The sequence below is a fragment of the Anoplopoma fimbria genome, chromosome 2, assembly GCF_027596085.1.
Source record: "Anoplopoma fimbria isolate UVic2021 breed Golden Eagle Sablefish chromosome 2, Afim_UVic_2022, whole genome shotgun sequence".
Classification (NCBI taxonomy): domain Eukaryota; kingdom Metazoa; phylum Chordata; class Actinopteri; order Perciformes; family Anoplopomatidae; genus Anoplopoma; species Anoplopoma fimbria.
Genome location: NC_072450.1, coordinates 17,070,057 through 17,087,824, shown reverse-complemented (window position 1 = coordinate 17,087,824; position 17,768 = coordinate 17,070,057). Strand labels below are relative to the sequence as shown.

General features: G+C 39.6%; 1 protein-coding gene across 1 annotated transcript; it reads left to right on the top strand.

Annotated features, from left to right (window-relative positions):
• Nucleotides 1–730: 730 nt before the first annotated feature.
• Nucleotides 731–14,949, top strand: fes (FES proto-oncogene, tyrosine kinase). The gene is made up of 18 exons (XM_054612483.1): nt 731–1,067; nt 2,146–2,319; nt 3,581–3,677; nt 3,898–4,081; nt 4,669–4,806; nt 4,895–5,014; nt 5,198–5,320; nt 6,622–6,817; nt 7,326–7,406; nt 8,203–8,412; nt 8,987–9,109; nt 9,296–9,349; nt 10,832–10,950; nt 11,084–11,178; nt 11,378–11,501; nt 14,231–14,388; nt 14,509–14,631; nt 14,807–14,949. Exons 1-18 carry the CDS (start codon nt 843–845, stop codon nt 14,947–14,949), a joined length of 2,487 nt encoding a protein of 828 aa, XP_054468458.1. The 5' UTR covers nt 731–842.
• Nucleotides 14,950–17,768: the final 2,819 nt, after the last annotated feature.

Genomic DNA, 17,768 nt, shown 5'->3' with positions numbered 1-17,768 from the left:
TTATAACATCAAAACATTAAAAGCACTTTAAATATAGATATTAAATGGTGGAAGAAGTACTCTGGTCATTTAAAGTAAGTACTTGTTATAAGTAAAAGTCATGCATTCAAAACAACTCATTTACAGCAAGATGAACTTAAAGCATTAAAAGTATATTTCCTGTGAGTTGTAATGTATCACTGTAATGAACTAACTGCAGTACAATAGTGCAATAGTTTTACAGTTGTACTTGGTTGAGGATATCCAGTTTAATATACATCTAACTCAAAACCAGCAAAGTAACTACAGCTGCAAAATAAAAGTAGTGATATAAAAAGTACATTATTTGCCTTTGAAATGCAGTGAAGTGTAGTATAAGTATAAAGTAACATAAAATGGAAATACTTAAGTAAAACTAACTCAAAATTAAACTTTACTACAGTAGCTTCAATTACCTTAGTTACATTCTACTCTTAAACATATACGATAGTGATGCATGCATTGCTAAAGATGTCTGTCTGTCTGCGAGTTGTTTTCTGTACTTTTTTTGACTGTTTTTGATGTTTTGGCGTTATTGTGCCACTAAAGTTGTTTCTGGAATGAAAGCAAAATTTAAATTACAAGCACAACCACATTCAAACAGATAAGAGGAAGTACTGACTCACATGAACCACTGAACATTTGTTTTGCTCTCACAGGGAAGTGAAAGCCCCTGAAGGCCACAGAGAAATAAGTACTCTTGGTCATTAGTAGCTGCTTCAGCTCTGCACTCTTTTTCTGTCCCACTGAGAACACAAAGGTGCCGTGGGACTTACTGCTGACAACAAATACTTGGCAGGGAGGAGAGTTTGACTATTCAGAAGATGGGCTTTGGAGAGGACCTGCGGTGCCCCCAGGCACATGCAGCTGTCATTCGTTTGCTGGACTCAGAACTTCACCTGATGGAGGTCATGAAAAAGTGGATGGGTCACCGAGCTAAAAGTGAACGGGAGTTTTCAGTGCAGCTGCACCACATGGCTGCCATGGCAGAGAAGCTGGACCGGCCTCAGCCTGGTGCAGGACAGGATTACATCAGCCAGCTCAACAAGGTGAGGTCCTCTAACATCAACAGATCATTACAGGTCATTCAAGTAGAAGAAAGTCACAGCTAATGCAAAAAATGTGACTCGGTTGAATCTGTTTTCAAAATTGAGGTGAGGTAACACATCAGTGCTTACCATATAAAGAATTGAAAGAGATTCCCCTACATCAATAATTTGCAAAAGGTGCAGATTGACTGAAATATATGACAGAATTATGAAATCACATACAATGTCTTATTGGAACAAAATCAGCTTGTTAAAGTTAGCTTTTTTGCCGTCAACACAAATTTATTTTGTATTTAGAGCGTTGTTTGCTGTAATTTTAGTATCCTAAAATAAATCTTTATGAGTAGTTTTTTTCTGAATTTATTTGAGGTAAAATTATGAGAGGATTAGCTGAAGGCAAAGGTACCAATAACCCTGACCTTAACCTTTTTTTCCTAATCAGTTTAAAATGATCTAAATAAATATGTTCTTTACCAAATTAGAAAGCACTTAGAAAGCTCATAGCACCACTAGAATATGTTGTTGTAGTGGTACCTGCTAGGGAAATGTCAAAGTTTTTATACTTATGTGAAAGTTTTGTAATTTGCTCAAAATATATCCTAAATCTGGTTGCAACAGCACAATGCTTCTTTCAGTTATTGCATATAAGTTATGCTTATAAATTCAACCTTTTACAGGAAGCATTATGACATAAACACAAAATGAAAAAAAAACATTTTAGAAGTTTTCTGTGTTCACAAAAAATATCGACAATGTGTTCTGTTTAAAAGAAAATCTAAATGGTGGAGAATGAATATGGACAATAAAACAACTATTCACCTCGCAGATCAGAAGTTATGAGTCAAAAACAATAAGTGATTTCTAAAACAACACTTGAGGGCTCGATGCGTTTTAAAAGACACTAATTTGTTTTTGGCCCATTGTCTGACTTTCATCAAAATGTATTGAAATCTATTGAGTATTTTTGAGATTAACGAACAAACAAATTCACATCCAAATGAAGGATACAGTGTGTGGAGGACTGTTGTTCTCTGGTCTGAACGACCTTTCTCCCTGACCTTTGTCCCCTGTCTGTCAGTCATGGGGAGTCCTGGTCGCTCAGACAGACCTCCTCAGTCAGGTGATGAAGAAGCGCTCTGAGGGTCTGCTGGATGGTCCCATCAGCAAACTAACGCTGCTCATCAGAGACAAACAGCAGCTCCGCAAAACCTACGCCGAGCAGTGGAACCTGCTGAGGCAGGAACTCAGCAAGGTGTGTGACGAACACACACACATATATACACACGCACAGTCATTTTAATGTCTTTTATTACATTAACTAACCTTAAACCAAGTTTCACCTTAAAATGCATTGTGGGTATGTGCAATTGTCCCCGTTTTGTCCCAAAAAAAGGCATGTTCACACAAGACTAAACACAATCCCACACACACATAATCTCAAATATACAACTACTTACATTTCTACCAAAAGGCAGGTGAACCACCTCTATACAGTCAGACGTCCAAATGTGATAAAACTGTTCACTGCTGAAAATAAACTTTTGACTTTTTTGGTATTTAAGTTTTCACTATTGTTGCTTTTTGTTTGATACACCAAAAGCCAAACTAAACAATAATGTCTTGTATTTATTTTTAAAGGGAGAAAGCACAGTTGGGTAGTTTTAACTAATACTGCTTAGTTACATTTCATACATATACTTTTTTTTTTTTCAGTGATGATATACTTAGCATTCATCATAAATGTCCCAGTTGTTAAGAAGCGATACCTCTTTTATTTTGTAACCACTGTTGGACTTTTGAAATAGTGCGCTGAGTTTATTGTATTCAGGAGTTCAATGTCATGTCAAAAACGATGTCATCATTTTCACTACCTGGTCCAAACATATAAAATTACTATTATGTTTCGGCTGAAATTGTTGCTTTGAAATCTATTTGTTGATTTTTCTCGAGTCATCTTGACATGCATCATGAGCATTGCAGTCGCGGCATTATAAATAGACATCAGTCAAATGAAATGAGGTTCAATAGGCTGGAAACAGTGTGTGCAAATGCATTTTTGATGCAATCTCAAACTGTCGGCTGCTCCACACTGCTTTTATTACCCAATTACATCAGGGAAATGATGTGTTCATTTCAAGTGATCCATATTGGGTCGCTGTTTGGCCGTCTGGCAGAGAGTTTGTTTATTTTAATTTCTTACTTTATTGTGCAGCAACAACTTTGTTTTTGTGTGACTCACTGTGTGGCACAATAGATAGATCTCATGTCCTGATTGTGACTGAACAGAAATGTCAGATAAGCTACTGTATCGGTTGGAGTTTTGAAGTACTACAGTTAAACAAAGGTCGGATCATTTCCTCCTGTGTCTTCTTCTCAGGGCCGGTGTCCACTTCCTGTGCTATGTACAGCTCACACTCAGCTTTTAACCACACAAATTCAGTAGCTTCTGTGAATAAAGCCCTGCCTTGCACCCAATGTTTTCCATCTGTCTGTGTTTCTGTGTGCTGCTTCAGGTGACGCAGATCGAGCTGGATAAGCTGAAGAACAGCTACAGACAGGCAGTGAGAGATGCAGCACAGGCTAAGAGGAAGTACCAGGAGGCCAATAAAGGTGTACATACTGTAACTGTCTTCTCTGAGCAGATTCAGTTTCACACTGATGGCAAAGTTTGTTGTTTTGTTACTGTATGAATGTGAAATGTGGATTTGCTTAATGACATAATATGTTGTCCTGTGTCTGTTGTGTTCTGTGTGTGTGTGTGTGTGTGTGTGTGTGTGTGTGTGTGTGTGTGTGTGTGTGCGTGTGCGTGTGCATGTGCGTGTGTGTACAGATAAAGAGCGAGACAAGACAAAAGAGCGTTACGTAAAGGCTTCAGTGAAACTCCACGAGTTGCATAACGAGTATGTGCTGTCTGTGCGAGCTGCTCAAGTTTATCACCAGCACCACTACAGTCAGATCCAGCCCGCCCTGCTCGATGCACTGCAGATTCTGCAGCAGGAGATGGTGCTCATACTGTAAGATCACATCTTTACTTTACAGTAATGTCATTTGTTGATTTAAATGTATACACACCCAATAATATAAGAGGGAAAAAGCACATTATAATTCAAACATATACACATGTTTTCCCAATTAAATCAACAGTGAAAATAATAATATTTGGTCATGTATTTGAGAGAAGTGAATGTTTTGACAGCTTTTCCTTGTTTTTGCAAAACCAAAAATCTAAAACATTACTTTAAAAAGGCAAGGCAGTCAAAACGGAAAGCATAATGTGAATTTGGTGTTTGTGAATGCTGTAAATGTTAATCAGCTGTCAGATCTCAGATTTCACAGCTTGTTAGCATTACAGGCCCTGCTTGAAACAACACAAATATGACAAGAATTCAAACATCTAAATGTTTACTGTGGTCCCTCAAAATAGATAGTCATAGTACTGATATAATTCAACCTGCAACTAACCAACCTGGAAATTATTATGTTGTTTTTTTGGAAAACTGTAAGGTACTGTACATGTGGTTTGACCCTTGGCTAAAACGTGCAAAAAATAGACTCTGACTCTTATTCTGTTTATATTTGTCATATCACACCTATGAACCAGAAAAGAGATCCTGCAGGAGTATTTTGACATCTCCACTTTCCTTCATCAAGAAGTGGTGAAGATCCACAGGGAGATATCTTCTGCCCTAACAGCCATCGATCCTCACAAAGAATATGAGAGCTTCATCCAACAGAACCGGTAGACTGAGTCAACATTTCAGATTTCAACAATGCAGGCATAAGGGCCAACCCTGCACAGCAATGATACTGTGGGTTTGTGTTTACAGGTCTGTAGGGGAGACTCCTGCTTGTGCAGAGTTTGATTGTAGTCTGCTGGAGGACACTGAACAGCTCAACCCCCGAGAGATTGAACTGAATGACCTTACGCTTGAGACAGTCCAGCACAAGTGAGAACAAACGACGCTATCTCATCCAGATGACTAAACTCTAATTTCCTTTTTTAGTGTCTCTACTACTTCCTACTCTCTACTACTAAAACTCCCAGTACTTTTTTTTTTTTGTACCTCCTGTTTCATCTGATAGTTTTGCATCAATTACTTCCTCCCCTTGTGTATTTCTCTTTCTCCCAGACTGACTGCGGTAGAGGAGGAGCTGCTGGCTCTGGCTCGGACTCTGGGCTCCCAGCAGGCCGCGGTCGAACAGCTGGAGCTGGAGCTGGACGCAGAGCGTGAGGGTGTCAAGAAGGGCCAGAGGTGAGCGTACCACAGTCAGTATATAGAGGTCAGAGAGGAGGTTTCAAAATAAAAACACACAACCTTTGGTAGCCGTGAAGACAAATTACTGAAGTTTGCCTCTGCAGGCAGTCCTTCCAATCAGGGAGAGTTCAGTGTGGTCATAGCTGGGCAACAGCTTATAACTAGTGTGGTCTCAGGGGGCTGTAAGTGCCTTATGAATTATAATACAGCGATAGGTTCAGGGTTCTGGAGCTCGATCCCCTCATTTGTCTTGGTTGATGAGGCCGTCTGTTAGAGGTTTACAGTCCTGTGGGAGTCATTAACAAGCTCCTGGAGGGAAACATCGTGCTTATTTGTTATTTATCTACTTTGTGGTGGTGTTGAGGTGAGAGAAGGTCATGCTGCCCTTTGGTTTGTATTCTGAAGAAATATTTTGTAATCAACAGTGACATGCTGTATGAGGTTGACCTAGTGTAACTTCTTGTAGCTGATAATCTGTTAACCTGGGGAAGTTGAGGACTGAGTACATTTACTTTTGTGGTTCCTACTCATGTCAATATGTCCGAAAAATAGTCAAAGGTTTATGTTCAGTTTAAGGTCATATAAATATATAAAAAAGAAAAGCAGCAAATCCTCACATTGGAGAAGCTTTGGCAGTTTAGACTGAAAAATTACTGCAACAAGTAATTATCATCCAAAAAGTTGCAGATTAAATTCCCTTTAAATCGATTAATCGTTTCAGCTTTAATCAAATTATCTCAAACTATCCGACTCATTGAACCCCTTGTTTTTTTGCAGTATTGTATTACTTGTTGGTTTCTCGGTCTCAGGGCAAATAATGGAGCTGCCAAGCAATAGTGTGTGCGCTGTACCTAATGGGAGCTTGGGAGGCGACAGGGTACATCTACAATGCACAGGGAGGGGGTTGAGGTGGTCAATAGGGGGTTCAACGGCAAATTGTTCCCCTGGTGGCCTCTAGCAGGTTAATCCAGCATGCACTGGACATTCCTGTTCTGTTGAACCTTGTGTTTATTACTGTAGCTTTATCAGCATTTGTTTTATAGCAGGCTCGTTTCACCTCACTAGCAGGACTCTTGGGTCATTTAAAGTTTTACTGGTCCTACATGCTGACAATCCACGACAAAGGCTTTATAAGCTGTCGCCAGATAATCTAATTGATTGCAAGGGAGCTTCTGCAAACCTATGAGTACAGACATATTTCTTATTGATGTCTGTGTGGTCTTGTTCTGTCTATTTGCAACCCTTTGTGTTGCTCACACTGACTTACTGACGTACTGCTGCTCTCTGCTTCGTCGAAGGGTCTATCATTTCAGTAAGAGACATGCGATGGAGGAATGCCGGCAGCAGGTTGCTCTGTCCCAGGGCATGAGAGCCAAGCTGGAGGTCCAGAGGCTTCTTCTGAAAGAGAAGCTGGACCAGCTGGGCTCCAAAGAACCTCCCTCTGCTCTGAAGCTGGAACAAGACAACGTCTCACTTTCATCCAACTCAAGCAATGTATGTTCTCTCTGCCAGGGTTTTGTTTTTTAGCACTGTATCTAATCAGAGGATAAAGCCTTCTGACTTTAGTGACCCTATGACTTTTTGCATATTGGATGTATTACCAAAAACTTAGGTACAAATATTCATGTTCCCCAAAAAATACTTTTCATCGAGCTCTACCATCATTAGTCAATATTTTTGGTTAATGACAAAACTTTGTATTAAGAGCTTATTAGCAAATGTTAACATGCTGACGCGTTAAACTAATATCATAGCATATCAACCCATGTGACTCGGGCCCACACTTGTTTTTTACTGTCACTATTCCTCGAGCAAATCAATGAGTAATAAATTAACACATAATCCAAAAAATGCTTTTGCTTTAAATTACTTTTTGTAACTGAACCTTACAAATAGATGTCATACAAAATAATTATATAATAGCCTTGCAAGTCTTTTATGTACTTCTAGATGTGTTTTTCCATTTATTATATATTTTTACTGACCTCTTTTCATTGTTCAGCACAACAGCCCAACTCCCTCCAAACTCCTCATGGACGGGATCATGAACAACCTGGGTGGCCTGTTCAAACCCAAATATGAGGTAGGTTAAACACTGAATTACAATCAACGTGTAATAATTACACACAGAACAATGAAAGAAAGAGTATCAAATGGGCTGTTTGGCGGCGCATTGAACACAAGGAACCATATCTGATTCTCAGTATGTTGTTGAAGGACATTTCAAAAGGAAGGACACTTGTTCTGGTTGAAAGACACTCCCCCTTCTCACTCTTCCACCTGCCTGCTCTTAACTTAACTGCAGTGTGTTTTTGTACACTCAAACCTCTCACCACACAACAATCGATTCATCATGTTTTGGAGAAAGTGTATCCACAGCTGCAATTCACTCAGACACGTGATCTTTCTTTGGGGTCTCCTATTCCTGAAAGCACTGTTGGACTTAACAAGGTCAACTTTGTCGGTCAAGTTACTACTTTCAAAGCTCTGCCTGACCTAAAAGCCAGTTTACATCTCGTCGTTTTTTTAATGCTGACAGATGGAGCCATGACCCATCTGTGCTGCACACAAACCCTTGATATGGAGAGGTGTCATACAGTCAGTCTAGTGTCTGTAAAGCACTGGATTTAAAGCCTAAATTATTTGCTGGTTTTTTTTTTACTTTGAACTACTTTTCACTCTCCAACTCCCAACCCTCTGGTTCCCCGGAGGCATGGAAGGAGGTACAGTAAGACTTAAAAGTAATACAGACTCTTCTTTGAAGTATATCCATATATTCTCTGCAGAGTCACCCTAAAATCCATCCTCCATCACTTTGTATTGTTTCATTATTCATGTAAGCCATAAAGATTCTGCTTATTCTCTCTTTATGCCTTCAGGTGCTGCCGGCCCTCACCCTGGTGCAGGAGGTGGATCGTCCACTGGGGCAGCAGGACTGGTACCACGGCGCCATTCCCAGGCCGGAGGTCCAGCAGCTATTGACGAATGAAGGAGACTTCCTGGTGAGGAAGAGTCAAGAGAAGCAGGGTTATGTGCTCTCTGTGCAGTGGGGAGGATCCTGCAAGCATTTCCTCATTCAGAACACAGATGTAAGTTACTCAATAGAGCAAAATACTTTTGCAGAGAGTTTTACAAGGACATCTTACATTAGACACTATATGTTTCTGTATGTGTTTTTGATTATGCATGCAAGTTTTGAATAATCAAGACCACTGGGTCGCAGGGGTGCTGGAGCCGATCTCAGCTGTCAATGGGCGAAGGCAGGGTTCACCCTGGACAGGTCGCCAGTCTGTCGCAGGGCTGACATATAGAGACAAACAACCACTCACACCCACATTCACACCTACGGGCAATTTAGAGTCTTCAATGCACCTAAGCTGCATGTCTTTAGACTGTGGGAGGAAGCCGGAGAACCCGGAGAGAACCCACGCTGACACGGGGAGAACATGCAAACTCCACACAGAAGGTTGTCCAGCCCGGGAATTGAACCCCGGCCCCTCTTGCTGTGAGGCGACAGTGCTAACCACTACACCACCGTGCAGCCCCTATTTATATTCATAGTTTTTTAATTATTTTTTTCATAATGTACTCAAGTTTTTTTTCCCTCCTGTACATTTGCACATCGGTTCACTTCTGTATGTGATTTTCCTTCTGTGCCAGTAGAATCTGTATCGTTTAGATGGAGAAAGCTTCCACAGTATCCCGCTGCTGATTGATCATCTGCTCACTTCACGACAACACATCACCAAGAGGTCGGACATTGTGCTGAAGAAACCGGTTTTGAAGGTACTACTGTAACACAATTCAAACATATTGAAGTGCTTCCATAGTCATCACACATGCAAACATAAACTTGCTCTCTAATGATCTTTCCTTCAAATTCTCTTCCATTTTCTCTTTTCTCCTGACTTACTGGTTGCACAGTTTTAAAGCACTACTGCATCTCTCATTGTTAATTTCTAACCCCCTTAGGACAAGTGGGTCCTGGAACATGATGATATTATCTTGGGACCCCTAATTGGACGGGTAGGTGCCCCTTAACATCTGCTTACAGAAATGTAGAAGTGAATTGAAAAAAAGCAAAAACAATTTTTTATATATAACTTTTTGTTACACACATTGACAGGGTTAGCTGCAAGTCCATGTGTTTGTCTGTCTCTGAGTCAATTAGCTCAATATGTTGAACATATTAGCATGAAACTTAATGGGGAGTTTGGTTGAAGGACAAGAAAGGCCTGCTTAATGAGTCACAATAATTTGCTATAAAAGAAAGAAATCCTGTAAATTGACATAACAAGAGCCAATCTCTTCATAATTGGTTCGATCAAGATTGCAAATTTAAAGGATCATTTGACATTTTATCAAGCATGTCTTAAATTTATACTTACATGCCCACGTGAACATTGACACAATTTTACTGTTCGTTGTAATGGTTTCGCCTCTCCAGACTGGCTGCGAAGAGCTCACGTCTTAAAGAGTTGTCATTTTGAGTGAAAGTAAAGCTATTATGAGGCTTCATCAGTGTGAATTAGTCAAATAAATCTTCCAAAGTTACTGTCTTTTTAGTAAAAACTTCCTACCCTGTGTTAATTTCACTCTGCTGTGGCTCAGCAACACTGTCCTTAGAAATACAAGAGATTGATTTTTGCAACTGTGGAAGATATCCACTTGGTCATTGTGATTCAGACTGCTGAAGGCTCATATTAGCTGCCGCTGGACTTTGGAGGTCATTTTCCTCAGAAGGAGGACTGTAGATTTAGTCCACTATCACTCATAAAATCGCTCATGAAATCCCTGAAATCACTTTAAGAAGGGGTCTGTTCACAGTCAGTATGGACAGGAGGAACAGTTACGGCAATCAATAAACCTTTCTGTAACCCGTCCTTTATTTTATCTGCCAAGTTTTCATAGTTTTCATAGTTTGAATACTTGAATGGGGTTGGAATTGTTGTGCATGTTTATCTCCCATTTTTTCTTAAAGTTGTCATAAAATTATAACCTGGCACAGATCATGAGAACCGTAATCGGACACTGTTTGGAAAAGCAAATGCACTTTCCAAAAATACTTGGCAGGTGATTGGATGAACCATCTGTCAATCAATCACTTTGCTCTTCTCTCAATGAAGACATACTCTCCAGTTCTGATATAACTGATGCTATTGCAGCATCTAATCTAACCTCTTCAGGAGCCGCCAGTTTTGTTTTTAACTAACAGCTGTTTCTCCATGTTGTCTCATACACACACCTAAGCCCCGCCCCTTAGCTGCCAGTAGCTCCTCACAGGACACGATTGGTTCCTGCTCTTGCTTATCCCACACAAATACATTATTTGAAGCCTGACAAGATGGATTTTCATGTCATATGTTATCTGCCATGCAAGGTGAATAGAATTGTACTCATTCGTCAAGGCAAACTTGAACTGTTAACTTTGGATTAGTTATGTCCCCTGCTGTGTTAGAAAATAGAGTTGAAAAGACTGTAACTAATGTTGGTGTTGTTATTGCACAGGGTAACTTTGGAGAAGTGTACAGTGGTCGTTTATGCTCTGATAACACTCCTGTAGCCGTGAAATCCTGTAAAGAGAACCTGGCCCCAGAGCACAAGAGTAAATTCCTGATGGAAGCCAGGTTAGTGCACAAACAAACACAAAAAAACACACACAGACACACATACACACACACACACACACACACACACACACACACACACACACACACACACACACACACACACACACACCTCCTCTCCTGTGCTGTCCAGGATCCTGAAGCAGTACGACCATCCTAACATTGTGAAGTTGATAGGAGTGTGCACTCAGAAACAGCCCATCTATATCATCATGGAACTCATTCAAGGTAAATATGATCCAGTGAGACTCTACCTACTATATCTCTCAGCATATTTACCCAACAGCTTTGAGCTTTATTCTACCATCATGGCTTCCCCGCTTTGTTCCTCCATCATCACTCTTTCTCTGTGTGTGTGTGTGTGTGTGTGTGTGTGTGTGTGTGTGTGTGTGTGTGTGTGTGTGTGTGTGTGTGCTCATTTCATAAGGTGGTGATTTTCTCTCCTTCTTACGGCATGAGGGTCAGTGTCTGAAGCCTAAGATGTTGGTCAAAATGACAGAAAATGTAGCATCCGGCATGGAGTTCCTGGAGACCAAGAAGTGCATTCACAGGTTGGTCAATCAATAAATCAATATTTGTACAAAATTTAATTATTTTATACAGTATATAAAATATTGTATAGAAATATATTTTGGATAGGCCTAATCATTAAAACAGGAACAGGAGTTTTTTTTGTTTAAGAGATAATTCAAGGATTTTACCATTTAAAGCAAATGATTATGCAGTCAGATTTGGCGCCTGTAGATAAGAAGAGTCAGAGCAGCAACAAGGATCCCCGTCCCATAAGAAATAATCCATATCAGTGTTTTGCGTAATGTTCAATTTTGGTGAATTTCACACTGTTAATCAATCGTTAACCTTGATACTGCTGACCTTTGAAGGATTGAGGAAGTTATTGTAGGGTTGTAGATTGCCATGTTCGCCATTCACTATTGTTTACAGTAATCTCCACAGTTTGAATACTCTTCCACATAGGAGAGATGGTTTGAAGACAGTGATGACACAGGAGTCGATGATTGGGCTGGGAATTGGCAATCTGATCTGGAAACACTGTCAACTAGTCCTGCGAGTAGTCACCATGACATCAGCCCTAACAGCTTTTTGTGGTTTGACTCATACTTAAAGTGAGGAGTTTCTGATTGTAATGGTTGGTCTGAAGACCTGATTGAATCTGATTGGATGTTATGAGTCAGCTGTTAGCTAAACCACAAATGAATGAGCCCCCGATGGTAAAGCAAGAATGAGACAAGTTGTGCAAATAAGCTTATGGAAGAGTAGTTTCAGTGCTCCCCTGAACTAACAAAATGCTCATCTTTGAAAATATATTTTCAGAGACAGATACACAAAGAAGACATAACAAAGATATATGTAACAAAACAAACATACCAACAGAAAGAAGCATCCTTAGATCAGTGCACGTTTTTCTATTTGTCTTGATTTCTCTCTATGAATCGAAAGCCATAATGAATTGAACACACAGGAAACATAAATTGCACAGCAGAGCAGTGTTTTAGACAAATGATGGTTCCAGTGAAAATCTATTAGTTGCATATTAAAACATGATGTTGTTTCTACAAGAACAAGTGAGGAACAAGCTGCGTGCAGATTGATTTCGAAGCCTTTGTGGTACATAATGCAGAACACAATCTACTTCCCTAACATTCATGTCATAAAACTGTTCACCAAAATGAAGTTTCCCTGAAACACTTCTCCAAACGTTGATGCGGCAGTCAAACAGTGGGATAAAAAGTTTTCTTAAATAACTGACAGCTGTTGTGCCCTTGAAGAGGAAGCTGGAAACAAGCTCTGCTAGCTGACCTATAATTTTTTTTCACTTACATTAAAAAGACAGCACAACCATTAATTCAGCAGCGCATTACATTACATTTATTTGGCAGAAACGTTTGTATAAAGCAACTAACAATAAGTGCATTCAAACTCAAAAGAAGCAGAACTTAATGTCCTCAAAACTGGAGCTTTCCCCAAATAAACCTCTTAAAGTGTGTTCAGAGGGCTACGGTGCAGTTTTTCTTGCAGAAGTAAGAGCCAACGTGTGGTGGAAGATGTGTAGTGACTGCTTTTCTGACTTCAGTTTGAGTTCAGTCCACAGAAAAGAGCCCTGACTGTCCTGGTAAAATGACTCAGAATCTTCATAGTTGATTAAATGCAAACACAACATTAATGCATTCCAAGATTATGTGTTAATTAATTGCCAATTTCTCTTTATGATTTGTATAAGCAACCTTCATACATACAATTAAGCTCAAAATGTTATATTGAAAAGCCCATTCAACAATATTTAAACATATCATTTTGCAAAGAAACACTTTAAAATACAATAAAGCTAAGCAGAAAGTAAAAACAATACTAGGGACCTTTTTGTGATTGAGCTATTGGCCCCTTCCCCACTACCTATCCCTCTACTTCCGGCACCCTTGCTAGAACCACACCCATCTTCGAACTCAGCCTTATTTTGATCTCACCTACACACTGTCGTGGTTGGTAAAAATAAGCAAAACTTTTTGGATATTAATGGACTCATTCCACAGGTCCATGACAGGCTAACACTCTATAATTCTTTGTCACAACTAGTTTTGACAGAGAGACAGCCATCGTGGTGTTAAACTACTCAGAGCTTCATACGCTCTTGAACACTGGTAATAAGATTTTAAATCAGCAGCAACAGAGGCAGGGAAGAAATGCAAGGATGATGAAATGGCTGAATACTGATTTTAAAGATAGAAAACCATGGGGTTTTGTACAGAATCTACGAACATAAAAAAGTGTGCTTTCAAAGCATTTATTAAAGGAAAAATGAGAAAAGGCTGAGATCAAGATTATGATGGGAAAATATTAAAAATGATGCAACCTGAAAGGGACCTGTAGAGTTTAAGGGGATCAGTAGTTGAGTGGGAGCGATTGTTGTGCTTTGGGTGAGGCATCAGTGGAGGTTGTCGATGCTCTGGAGAAGACATGTCGGTGACACCTGGCTTATTACAGGAGCACTGTGCGGTTTGCCCAGCGGGGACAGATCGGAGCAGGTGGCTGGTGGCTGATCAGACTGTAACACTGCATGTCGAACTGCCTCACATGCAACCCTACAGACATGACAAGAACGCCTGTTCTCTCACTCCTTTTAGTCACCCCTTTTTTTGCTATTCTTCATTTTTTTTATACAGAGCATAAAGCTGTTGTGTCTCCTTGGTATCTTTTCATTAGCCCCTGCATTCATACCTCTTACTGAACATCTTTTTACTCTGTCTTGTTGTCTTTTTAAAAGGGACCTGGCAGCAAGAAACTGTCTGGTTGCAGAGCACAACGTGGTGAAGATCAGCGACTTTGGGATGTCCCGTCAGCAAGATGATGGTGTCTACTCTGCAGAGGGCGGCCTCAGACAGATCCCAGTCAAATGGACATCTCCTGAGGCCCTGAACTTTGGTAGGATACTGCTGTTTCTGGCCTGCACTCACAACCAGAGACACTTCTGTTTCTTTCTGCCAGTAGTCAATTAAAAAATGCCTGTGCCTTTGCCAATGCTGCCCCCTGCTGGTGTTTTAGGTCGTTTTACTACAGAAAGTGATGTCTGGAGCTTTGGCGTCTTACTGTGGGAGACCTTCTCCATGGGAATGACGCCCTACACCAGCATGACCAACCAACAGACACGAGACGAGGTGGAGAAAGGTAAAGACTCATCAGGCAAAATAAGCAAAAATAGGTCAATGTGTTTTTATTACGCAAAATTCCTTCTCCATCGTGCATGACTGACATCGATGTTTTTCCTGGATTCCACATGTTTCATAAAATGTGTACAGTGTGCGTCTCGATGCCTGTTTTGACTGTTTGTGATGTGTGTCAGGATACCGTATGCCCGCTCCACAAGGCTGCCCAGTGGAAATCTCCAGGATTATGAGCAGCTGCTGGGAGTACGAACCCAGAAATAGACCGTCTTTCAAGAAACTTCGGGCTGAGCTCAGTGCCATATATAAAAAAATTACATAAGACAAGTAACATATTCTTTTCCTTTTAAAAAAAGATTTTAAAGTCCAGTCTGAACACTGAAACAGATATGTAAGAGCAGTGGCGGCTCCTGACATTTTTTTCAGGTGGTGCAATTTCCCCCGTTATGTCCATAAGTACCATGCTGATTGGACATGTACTGTAGAGTAAGTTTATTTTCTTCTGTCAGTTTGATTTATTTTGTAATGTAACATATTCTTTTCCTTTTAAAAAAAGATTTTAAAGTCCAGTCTGAACACTGAAACAGATATGTAAGAGACATGCAATTTGAAACAAATGTAAAAAAAAAAATAATGTTAAACTTTTGTTGTGGAAATCAACTTGCAAATGATGTTTTAAGGACATGTAAAATATCAGTAAACCAGTTGATGGCAGCAATCTTGTTTCTTCCCTCCTTGCGCTGTGTGTCTGTTTTTTGTCTCCTCATCATTCCATAAGCATAAGCTTGCCAAAACACAACAAATGTAACACCAGTGTGGTCTGTCTCAAAGAAACCACAGAAGCGTGTTAATCCGACACATCCTTCTAAAATGTTGTCAAAACAAACATTTGGACAATAAGGTTTCAATCAGCACAGCATTGGGGGCTGTTTGTGTCCACTTGTGTTGCTTGTTTTAAGGATCAAACTGCAGAACTCCCTCAGGGGGATTTTAGGATGTAGGTGTAACATGACATTGATTACACAAAACTATCTAAAATAAGGAGACAGGCCTATTTGAGATGTCTTTTTGCACAGTATATTAACTAAAAGCTGCTTTAATCAATATTTTTACCAAACAACAACAAATGAAACCAGAGATAAATCTTGCGATGGGATCACATCCCCCTTCCTCACCTCCCACTTCCCTACATGTGACACCTTTGTTTGGACCATACCCATTTTCCATCTTGACCTTAATTATCTCAAAAACATTTCTGTAAAGGTTTGTGATGCCAAGAATTGGGTGTGGACTGAAAAAAAAACACCTGGCAAAGTACTCAAAAAAGTCACTCAACTGATTTGTGACTGCTTTCTCATGGGTGAGAGAAAAGGAAGGTTAAAGAGAGGTATATAGTTAGCCTACACCTCTGGAACAATAGTGGGATTTTTAAGAGGGGGTTTAATTACAGCTACTTTGAAGGATTGTTGCACATCACCTGTTAGAAAAGACTTATTCATAGTAAAGAGATGCAACTAAGGGTAAAATGTCTTTCAGCAGCCTAGATGGGAGGAGGTTTTAGAGACAGGTAGATGGCCTGGATGCAGAATTTGTTGAAGTCAATTGGTGAGCTGCTTTAAGGTTTCTGAGTTTTAGGTTAAATTGGTACCAGGTGAGGGCAGGATGTGATTAATGTAGTCTCTAATAGTTAGAATGTAATCATTAAAGGAGTTTATGAAGTCCCTTATACTGAGGTCAAAAGGAAGACACGGCTCAATCGAGCTGTGTCTCTCTGTCAGCCTGGCTACAGTGCTGAAGAGAAACCTCTAATATTTATCTATAAAGCCATAGCTTTTCAAGTTTTTGTGATGTTTGTTTTAATCTGTGGGTTTTAAGGGTTATACCAGTAGCACTATCCACAAGAAGATCACTTTGGATTGGACTGAAGTCAGCTTAGGAGGCCTCTGTTATATTGAGACAAGGCAATGAATTAAATGCAGATGGAATCACTTCCTTAATTTAGCTACGAGACTAACAGACAGACATCTAATTTTGAAACTTTTGCCTAATGACATTAAATTCCGTAGTAAGAATTCAAAAGTTATTAAATAATGGTCTGATAAAAGGTTTTGTGGAAAGACTATCAAAAGCTCAATTTCAATGCCATATGCCAGAACAAGGTTGAGGGTGTGGTTAAAGGTGAGTGAGTTTCTATACACATAGAAGCCAATCAAATCTCATAGTGAGATAAACACAGTACTAAGGCTATCATTATCAACATCCACATTAATATTAAAAACACCTATAATAATTACATTATCTGTTTTAAGGACTAAACTAAGGACTAAAAACTCTGAGAACTCATATAGAAATTCTGAATAAAGACCTGGGCGTGGTACACTGTAAAATATATAATTGACTGTATTGTTTTCCAGGTTGGATGTGAAAGACTAAGAACAAGGCTTCAGATGAGTTATAATTAAGTTAAGTTTTAGGGTTAACTAATAGGATTGAGTCATTAAAGTAAAAACTGGAGGGGGGCCGTGGCTGGACTAGAAAAAGTAATCAAAATCAGGCCAAAACGACTTGTTTTGTCATTCAAACAAAACATAGTTCTCTGTTATTTTTCTCGAAGCATCAAGGGAACATAAAAACCTCACCCTAACTTGAAGTCTCAGGCGTTTGTCGAAACTAGGCAAGTGAGATTTTTGAGTGACACTGAAATGTCTCATCATGATGGCTGCGTGGGTGTGTAATGTCATCGAGAGGTTACATTGAAGTGATACCCATCTCTTTGCGAACACTGGCACAACTGAAACATCCTAAATATCATTGGCTGAGCTTTGCTGGGACATTACTGTAATTGTTCTTGTAACCATTCAATACTTATGTGAAATGGTTTAATATCATTAGCAGGGATAATCCTTTTCATATTCCAGAGATAAGACATTTCATACCTACATTCAATTTTAGATTAATCCTACAGAGAATGAAAACATGGAATTCTCAGTGTGGAGGTGCTAAACTTTGAAACAAAACTGTTTAACTTCTGTCTTTAAGTTAACTAAATGAAAGTTTCTGCAGAAGTTAACATTAACAACTCTTAAATGGACAGAACAAATAGAAATCTAGACTGCACAGTGTCCTAAGTGGATTATGTGA

Coding starts and splice junctions, on each gene's coding strand:
- fes (XM_054612483.1), top strand. CDS start 843: ATGGGCTTTGGAGAGGACCTGCGGTGCCCCCAGGCACATGCAGCTGTC. Junction 7,407..8,202: donor TGTTCAAACCCAAATATGAG/GTAGGTTAAACA, acceptor TTATGCCTTCAG/GTGCTGCCGGCCCTCACCCT. Junction 9,350..10,831: donor TGGGACCCCTAATTGGACGG/GTAGGTGCCCCT, acceptor GTTATTGCACAG/GGTAACTTTGGAGAAGTGTA.